Source organism: Dreissena polymorpha, chromosome 5 (genome assembly GCF_020536995.1).
Source record: "Dreissena polymorpha isolate Duluth1 chromosome 5, UMN_Dpol_1.0, whole genome shotgun sequence".
Classification (NCBI taxonomy): Eukaryota; Metazoa; Mollusca; class Bivalvia; order Myida; family Dreissenidae; genus Dreissena; species Dreissena polymorpha.
In genome coordinates, this window is record NC_068359.1 from 79,334,323 (window position 1) to 79,344,867 (window position 10,545).

Consider the following 10,545-nt stretch of genomic DNA (forward strand, 5'->3'; position numbering starts at 1 on the left):
TTTTAGCTTAATGCCATTCTTTAAACTACATGTTAATCCAATCCTTATTAAACTTTATCGGAATGCAAAACTTTATAATATCTAGGTAAAGTTTGAATCTTTGTGAATTTGTGTATGCCTCTCGTTAACCCGAAACCTAGGTTGCCAGGTAAATTCCTTGATCAAAAACTTTTGACCACGCTAGGGGACATATTTTGGAATAAAAATATATATTTATATATATACATAGATTTTTATTCCCAATTGGGATAATGTATCATATAATTATGATTATGTTAACTTGCTACCATGCAAACCAAACATTTTTATTTTTTAAAAGAGAGGTTGAATTTAATATCCAAACGTATGAATCGTTCATTTAAAGAAAGTATATTCATGAAAATGTAGTATTTGGAACGAATCTCATATTGTACAAGATCTGACATGAGTTGAAATTGCATACTCTATTTTAATGGCAATGGAGAATTGGCGAGATTACTTACGACTCTCAGGGCAATACAATAACTATATATCACGAACTAACAATTAGTGTGAAGTTCTTTCATGACAAGTTTTGTATCTTGTTTACAAAACTAAACGTTTAATTAAACGAAAGCGCATACATGATATGATTTAAAGGGACCGTTAACCAGCCTGACGAAAAAAGAAAGGTTCTAAAAAAACTCTCTTTTTTTACAATTATTAGTTTATATATTAACGACTAGTGTATAACATTACTTGAAAAAAAAGTTGTTAGATATTCATATTTTCAGTATATTCGGTAATAGAATTTCGCGATGTGAAATCGAAAGAACATCGCGAAAATAGGTGACACAACGATATACACACTATACATAACGCAAGTAGATTGATCATTTTATATATAAAATATATACAATTCACTACGCATACCCAATTTGCATTCCTGGGTTTACCACGTGACGATGATGATCAATCTACTAGCGTTATTTATAATTAACTGATAGTTACCTGGTAGACATACCCAATAAAGTTTTATTACCGAATATACTGAAATATGAAAACTTAACAACTTTGTCAAGTTATGTGTAGGTCTATCAAAAATAGGCTTTTAAAACCCTAAAATTTATGGTGAACTTGACCGAACTGTCAGTGGACCATCCCGACCGTTTTTCCCAAAGCCCTCTTCACCGAAGAACGCGCTTATGACGCGCTTATGACGTCAGAGTGTAGATGCGAATCCTAACAGAAAAGTTCCTTGTTTACGTTGAACCAAAGACCTATGTTATCTATAGGTCTTTGGTTGAACCTATCTCGAGGGGTTTATCTGCGATGTCCTGTCCGATAGAAACATCCACCAGTACTTTACTTAGGTAAGTATTTGTGTGTTTATATCCATAAAGTACTATAAAGTGTTATTTTAAACAGTTTAAGTCAATAGATGACAGAATAAATGATGGCTTTATTACATGGAAAACAATGCTAAGCATATATAATGAATTGTTATCAATTTAACCGTCGGTAGGTATCTTCCTTATGGCTACTTGTGTGCTTTTGCTTTGATTTTCTTAAACTTGAGTTTCGTGTATTTCTTTGCTCCCTTGTAACAACGGAAACAAATGTGATAGTCCTTGCATTGTTTGCATGTCCTGCGGTCACCTCGGATGGGATCCTGGTTGCAGATGTCACATTTCACACCTGCAACACAGTGGAACAGTGATATTAGATAGATAGATTTATTTCAACATAAAATGCATAGATTTACATGGCAGCATGTTATATACACACAATAAGTAATAAAAAAACAACCTGTATGTATAAACAAAGCCATGTCAATCAACATTATACGTTAAGGATTGCACAATAAAGGGTTTGCAATTAAACCCTTATTTCCATTGTGGTCCTTTAACTATGATATTACTATGTTTGTCTTCAATCAAGCCCTGATACGGCCACTTATGACTTCTATTCCTATAAAGGATATTTATATACGCACCACAACACATGTACAATATTGTTTTAATAATTGTATATATTATTATTTAACATTTATATTATTGCAGGTATTACGAATAATACAGCGATCATGCATCAATCCTTTAATTACTTCAAAACAAAGTATTGCATTATAGGGCTATATATATGATAAACAAAGACTATGTCGATCAGTCACACATTCTTCTCCTTACACCTGTACACTGTGGGTGCACTTGTGTATTGGATACGATGTTATGCTAACGATTTGGAAGTCACAGGTTCGACCTCAAACCCAAAGGAAGGCTGGAAATATCTTTCAAAGACACACTATTCTGATTCGTTCCGGGTTACAGACAAGAAGCTAGTATTTCTAATTAAGCCTTGTTGTTTTATTCCACTAAATTAGTATATGTTTGCATCTGTGTTCCATTTAAGAGAGGTGTATATTATTACTATTTCCAAATATACGATATTCTGATCCGTTCTGGTTCAAAGCTAAGGGACTAATTAAGCCTTGATGTTGAATTCCACTAAATCAGTATACGTTTACCTCTGTAGTCCATTAAAAAAAGTGCCTATTATTATTATTTACAAAGATACAATTTGCCAATCTGTTCCGGGAGACAGACAAGAGGCTAGATTGCCTTTTTAAGCCTTGTTTTATTCCACTAAATCAATATATGTTTGCCTCTTTAGTCCATCTATAAGAAGTTTCTATTATTAAAGAGTTGACTGTTCTTGCAAGTATAAAATAATGTATAAAGTAAAGGTATGCCATTTGGAGTTATTTTCTATTCAATGTGTGTCTGAAACATTCGAAATGCATTTAATTAGAGACTTGAAAGATGAAGCGTGCGTTTAATGCAATACTGGGCTTTTGCCGACCGGATGCGTTTAGTTTTTATAAACTTGCCATGTTTTTGTAAGCTCAATTGTCGGAGAAAGATATATTCATCTTTAAGTTGACACACGGCAAGCCAAAGCAATGTCGAGTAATGGAGCGGCAAAAACAAATGATTTGATAGGTAACCGTTTTTTTGTAGAACCTGTGATTTGATGAAATGTTAATTCATAACGGTGTTTAAATACAACCACAGCATAAAAAGGTTTAAATTAATGCATGCTTTCAGCCTTTAACGTTAACCCTTTCAAGCCGCACCATGATGTATTTGATGTCCCAAAATTGACCCTACCTGCAGCATGACATTTTGCACTTTTCGCTGGAGGATTTATAAAGTCACGGACAGACCGTATGCCTCGTTTCAGTCTGAAGAAGATTAGAAACACAGAAGCATTACAAAGCGCAGAATATGTTTAAATCAAGTAGAATTAAAAATAAAACGATTCTTTCCGTGCTAAATTATGGGAAGCGACATGAACAGATGTACTTATACAATTTGACACCATGCGTGACATTTGTTTTATTTGTTACCTCTCTAAAAGTCACTTTTCTGCTAGATCTGACTTTATTAAAATGCGTCAATTGAAAGAAATCCATGCAAATGTTAAAACAAATCAAGTGGGGTAAAACGTGGTTAGCATATCAAAACTTAGTTAAAACATTTAACAACTATAAAGTCCAAATGGCTGTCTCAATCAATAAAACTGAATAAGTTGATAATAATTAGACATCGTTTGAGTTTTAGTTTATTTGTGTCAACAACTAGGTCACCCGGTCAAACCTTTCTTCAATCGTGTGACCACTCTATAAGCCATCTTTGGCAAACGAGGTCGAACACTAGATTATCAGCTCAGATGTTTAAAAATACTTTTAAAATAAATTTATAAATGCGTCATGATTGGCCTCTTTACGATGGGGCAGTATGAATGTGTTTATTGACCATATCACATTTAGAACTGACAAAAGTGATGCCACAAATTACATAAACTGTAAAATGTAAATTCCTCGACAATGGTTGTACCACTTTAGCTCATGTGGGCGCTTTGTGCCTAAATAACCAGCTTATTTATTTAAATTATAAATTATCAATTTATTATTGCTGTAATCCATTTGAAATTACTTTTCTTTGCTTGTTCATGATTGTATACAAATAATGGACTCGTATCAAGAATCAGCAGCTTTTTAATATGAGTTTCTTTTCTGAAATGAGTTTTGGCTCTTGTTTATCGTTTTTTACATAATCTATTTCATCTTAACACTATGATGTCTACAAAAACGGCATTGCCTTTTGCATTACAAACATTAATTTATATATTGAAACACAATCTTACACGCTCTTTATCGGTTTTTGCGAAAGTTTTTGCAGATATATCCTTTTCATTTTCTTGTGTTCTCGATCACACGAGAAATCAACACCAGCAGAACTGTTCGATGAATCAGAGGATTCGGAGGAATCGGAAGAACTTGACGTGTCCGAGGAGTCGTTGAAAATATCTGGAATGGACGGATGATAAACATTACCTGCTATTTGAATGTATGCTGCCTGTGCATAAGATACCCGATTTCCCCCGTTACTTATCTAATACAGCCGCTGTGTCCGGTTATTGGCGTCGCTCTTGAGAGCGGCGACTAGTATGTAATACATTTTTTACGCTTATGGGAGTAGAAGTTATTTTACGGATCATTGTATATATTTTTGTTTTAAGAATACCTTGCATAGTGGTGTTTTTTTGTGTAAATTAGTGTAAATAAATACTGCATTTGTGCCTATTACATTTATTACAACATTTATTGCCAATAATGCAAAGCTAATTGTTTTAATTAATAACTGATCACAGGGGAAAGATCACAGGGACTGTGCAAATACGCGAAACTTCCTGGTTTTGTATAAAAACAAAATATAATCAAAATATATTTATTTTGTGGTTTTTCTTAATTGCTTATTTAGTGGAGAATCAATGTAGTACGATATTTGACGACCTATCGCGCAAGCAAGTTTATTAGAAGGCGTAGTGGTACGAAAAAGGACAATATATTAGTTAGTTAATAGACATATAATAACGATCGCTATACACAACTTCACCAAATAGCAGTACATAAATGATGTCAGCAGGAATAGCTCAGTTGGGAGAGCGTTAGACTAAAGTTGTTTACGCAACAATCATCTAAAGGCCCTCGGTTCAATCCCGGGTTCCGGCACGAACGGAACAGTTCGGCGGCTGACAATCTGGTTGGTTAATAAATATAATAAAACTTTATTTTGTGTAGACATTTTAAAATCCATTTTACTACAATTGGACATTTTTATTAAAATTAACGGATGCCGCGTGGTTACAACGTTAATTAAAATTTCTTACATCACTTAAATATCTTATAAAAAAATACACGTGTTTTTATATTAACAAATAAATGCAAACAACACATCTAATATCCATGTATTTTAATGGTTGTTTATCATAGGCCCTAAGTTCTATCCCTAACACATATAGAGCGCGAAGCGCGACACGTATTATTGATTGTAACAATGAGTTGCGATAAAGTAAGCAGCCGCTTATCAATGAGGAGTTTTGTCCCAGCAACCCGTTCCCTAGAGTCAAGCACTTCTCGGAGTTTTTTTTAAGAACCACATATAGAGCGCGAAGCGCGACACGTATTACTATGGGCCCTTTAGCATTATCCGACCATTACGTCCATAGTTATCTTCCTTAGAAGTTGAGAAATTTTGAAATCGTTGTTCGAAGTCCAAAATTTCCATCCGATTGTTCCTAAACTTGCACAGGTTTTTTATCAATGAGGACCCAACCCAAACTCTATATGAGCAATATCGGACCATAAGTCAGGAATTATGTCTCTTTGAATTTAAATATAAAAGTGAAAAACTTCTTGGTTAGGTGATTGTGTCAACATTTTTCATCAGATTCTTTCCAAACTTACAGTGTCTTCATATCAATGAGCATTTTTACCTCATTTAAAATGAGAAAAATCGGGACAATAAGTCCAGAATTTGTTCTATTAAATTTGACAAAATAAACAATTTCCACTTGTTTAAAAGATTTCACAACTTTCGTCTGACTTTTTCCAAACTTGTTAAGTGTTTTATATCAGTAGAACCCTATTGAAAATGATGAATATCGGAGCAATAAATATATTATGATCTTTTACTGACTTTCAAAGTATTGTGAAATGCAGCTTCTTTATGCAATTTACAGTTTTCATTCATTTTTTTTAAAACTTTTACAGTGTTTGCATATCAATGAGTACTCAATCCCCATCGTAAATGAGCAACGTAAGAATAAGTTCAGAAGCATCTCCCCTTGAAGTTGAGAAAAATATGAAATTACGCTTACAAGAGGAAGCAGATGTTTTAAAACCTACACAGTTCTGTTCCATTAATGAAAACTGCACACGGATGCCAGTAAAACAAAGGAAGCCAATGTAAATAAAATTAACTATGAAATATTTGGGGGGTTACAACACAAAATCATAGATAATGGTTATTTGGGAGTTATAACACAACATCATAAATAATGGTTATTTGGGGGTTATAACACAAAATTATAGATAATGGTTATACCAGTATCTTTTTCTATTTTGTTTAAATAATCGGCCAATATATTAATATTTACAGTAGAAAAAAGTCGTTCCATGTCACTTCATTGGGTGCCTTTTACACTGAAATTCCCGACGCCCTTTGATGCTTTGCATCAATACTTAGCTTGCTTATACATCAAATAAAGTAAATTAATTATGCAAGTTCTTCTTTTTCTTTTACGCTATATACTGCTGTCTAATTATTTAAAATTCAGTATGACTAATTCATTTTTGTCAATACCGAATCCATTGTATATGATAATCGCAATAAAACCCGATAAAGATATTCTCGAATGAAAATCTTAACTTTGGTAAATTTGGGGTGTTTTACTTAATGAACAAAATAAATAAAATCTGCAAAAAGAGATTACTTGCTTACAACCGATTTAAATAATATTTAACACTTAAATATATAATTATTTGAAATATTTACACACCACAACTTTAAAAGTTGTTTAATCAGTGAAGGTTGTCAAAAGATGACTTCAAAGACTGTTTAAATTTTGTAAAAACCGAATCTACTCGCCACCGAGCAAGTGCTATAACTGCCCAAAGAAATGTTGACAATTTCAATAAGTTAAAAGATAATCATCAATCGAAATTGGTTAAATAATGAGAAGTTTGTAAACGCGTTTCCTTTACACCAAGGAACGTATATGATTATTATGAGCTGGATATTTATAGAGCACGAGTGATGAAGCTGAAGCATATAACCGTTTGCTCCATGTGGTGCCGGGTTTACAATCAGGCTACGGAAGATATTTAATCGATGTTTTCTAGTTCATATATCAATTCTAAACTATTTATAATGCTTTAATTTACTTGTTTATACACATTTTTATCAAAAATATGAAAATCGGTAAACAAGTCCTTTTAATAACGTGGGAGACAAAAATAAGGAGTATAAGCGTTATTAAAGCTTAAATGCAATTTCGATGAACGACTTTGCCGTGGCAAAATGACTATAGTGACTTTAATACTTTAATGTCCAATTGTCTTTACCTAATATAAATAGCACATTGATAGGCTTAAGGTAGTATTTATCAGTGACACAAACTTCCATAAGATAGATCCCCAGATAAACTTCAGTAAGGTGACATTTTAAGATACTGCACAAAATTGCAATGGCACACTTTATTTCTTTGTTACACAGAACAGAATTTAACTGACAATCTTAAAGTCTTACACTGGACTTGCTTGTAAATAATATATGAAAGTACATTCCTGCTAAAATGGTTCGTTCGTATTCAATATGGACAAACATATTCTCAGAATGTTACGATAAAAACGAACAATGCCTTCCTCAATTTAACATGTTCAAAAGGTCACTTTTTACCATGTAAAGTCTTTTAATGTTCAATGTATTTGAAGCCTTTATGACACATGTGGTAGAGAGCTTTCTTGTAAAATTACCTTGGATGTCAAACAAATCAGCAAACATTTAGAGAACTTTTTGATAATTTGTTGATGCCTGTAAATCATTATTATAAAGTACAAAATATGACATTTGTTGAAAATAGTTGTATGCTTTGTATTACAATTTACAAAGAGATGTTGTAAATACAAACTAAGTGATGCATGTATGTCACAAATATAACTATTTTATAAAACAAAAACTATTAACGGATAAACTATTACACCATAAGCACGTGTTTACGAAAAAGTAAGAAACAACGCGACCACTGTCGTAAGGTAGAAACCACACATTCAACGGTTAACATTTGTAAACATGTTGTTTTCTACATAAAAGCCACGCAGCAAAATGTGTTTCGCCTAAAAAAGATGTTTTATTTAAATGGGTAACACGGTTTGTATGTATGTCCAATATGGTTCCTTTTAAACGTTTTTCATTATATAAAACGCATGATAACCTGCTTTGTGTGAAACATTTAATACATAAGTAAAATAATATCATACTCGTAAAACCGATTACATTCAATGGATTGAGCAGTGAACAACAACTCTGCGATTTGAAATGGAAAAGAAATTGCTTTGATAAAATTTGAAACTGACATTTTCATCTAAGTCAGATGGTTGATATCCTGGATTTGTTACATAATATTTTCTTTGACACAAAATGGTCTTTTACAGCAATTTGAATTTTAGTATGTTCATCAACGTTTATCTAATCAATCTAAATATTTACTTTACATTACTTTAAAGAAATAAATGACGGTTTTAAGAAGAACATTTTTAGTGAAATGAATCTTTAAAGTAACATTACTACTCAAAATCACCGAATATTTCGTACAATGTTTCGTAAAATTAACTTAACCAATGAAAAATCAGTGTTCCTGATGGCATTGCCGAAATTTCAACGTCGGATGTGGTCTGGTAAAATAGATGTTTGTAGATACAAAATGCTCGTTTTTATTATTGTTTCGCATATTGAGTTCCATTTTAATTTCCCGCAACGATATCTATTTATACGACACATGAACACTTACATGGTACCATTTTAGTGTGTGTGTGTGTGTGTCGTATGAATAGATATATTCGCGGAAAATAAAAATGGAATAAATTGTGTCACACATAAATAAAACGAGCATTTTGTATCTAAAAAAATATGTAATCATACCACATCTAGCGTTGAAATTGTTGCTATTGCTGCAAGGAACACTGATTGTTTAGGTGTTAACTTTATTTTACGAAATAATTTACGAAATTTTCGTTGATTTTTAGCGTTATAGAGGCTTTAAACTACACATTGAAAAGATATGTAATAACTTTTTGTCGAATATTGTGTTCTGGTTTCTTAAGAATGCGCTTTAGTATATAAATAATTATCCTCTTCAGACTTCAATGAAGGGTCATGACTGTGAACTATATTCACTAACTTGGAACGGTTCGTGTTTGCCTTAAAAGCAAAGTGTAAGGCGGCTGGTCTATTCATAATGAGAATAGTGTAAGTCCAAAAAGAGTGTGTCTGGAGTACATACTCAATAAGGCATTTCCTTTTATTTAGAAAACACTACAGAAGCTTCCGATCAAAACGCCAATTATTTTGTGCGTGCATTCTTCGTAACAGTTTAAAGAATATTCAACTCTAAATGCTGCTGCTGCTGCTGCTACTACTACTACTACAACTGCTGCTGTTGCTTCTGCTGCTGCTTCTGACACTGCTACTGCTGCTACTACTACTATTACTACTACTACTACTACTACTACTACTACTACTACTACTACTACTACTACTACTACTCCTACTACTACTACTACTACTCCTACTACTACTACTTCTAGTACTACTACTACTACTACTACTACTACTACTACTACTACTACTACTACTACTACTACTACTACTACTACTACTACTACTACTACTACTACTATTACACTACTACTAGTACTACTAGATAGAATGAATAAGATTACCTTCTATGACTTTACACACTTGTTGCAACATATTCTCCTTATACTTTTTTATTGCGGTCTTCTTGGAAATTTTATTAGTTGGACTTTATGTACAGAAAATAGTTTCTTGTCAAAATCTTCTTAAAAATAATCACAATGAACACCTATACCAATCATACGTGCTATTCTCCACTAGACACATCCCAAAATATGTAACTTCCTTATCGAACGATTACAAACGTCTGTTGAGTACGCGTTGGTAATGCAAACAGTTACACGAGTTGTAAACGTTTTAAATACACAGCGATACAATATTTTAGGTTGTTTTCATGCGTCGAACGATGCGTTTAAACTCTCAATAGCATCGACTATTAATATTGATAATCGAATATCCCATTTGTAATTAAGTCAAACTTTCGAATATTCGCATGGTAAGCACAAACTTCTAATAATGTTAAGTCTATGAATACACGCGGTATTGTTTCCTTAGTGTAAACCCTACTTGGGTAAGTCCCTTTTAGAGCTTTAATGTATTTTCTGTGTATGCCTATACTATGGCATTCGAATACTTCTATTCGAAGTAAACTAGAGCGACTTTAACTATGTTTAAATATTGATAATTGACATGGCGATTAAATTTCATTGACATGGACCTTAAATGTGTAATCAGATCTTACAACAAATAACCAGTTCTCATAAGCTACTTGAAAGAAACAAGCGATGACCGTCTTTATCAGTTGTTAAACCTCCATGCACAACAT

General features: G+C 32.8%; 1 protein-coding gene and 1 non-coding gene across 2 annotated transcripts; one reads left to right on the plus strand and one right to left on the minus strand.

The window, feature by feature from the left end:
* Window positions 1-1,400: 1,400 nt before the first annotated feature.
* LOC127831699 (uncharacterized) lies at window positions 1,401-10,414 on the minus strand. Its single transcript, XM_052356728.1, has 4 exons — window positions 9,806-10,414; window positions 4,168-4,330; window positions 3,129-3,202; window positions 1,401-1,656 (listed from the first exon to the last, which is right to left on the minus strand). Exons 1-4 carry the CDS (start codon window positions 9,834-9,836, stop codon window positions 1,499-1,501), a joined length of 426 nt encoding a protein of 141 aa, XP_052212688.1. The 5' UTR covers window positions 9,837-10,414; the 3' UTR covers window positions 1,401-1,498.
* On the plus strand, window positions 4,946-5,035 carry Trnaf-aaa (transfer RNA phenylalanine (anticodon AAA)). Its single transcript is given in 2 exon segments — window positions 4,946-4,982; window positions 5,000-5,035. It is a non-coding gene; the product is annotated as a tRNA-Phe (tRNA).
* Window positions 10,415-10,545: the final 131 nt, after the last annotated feature.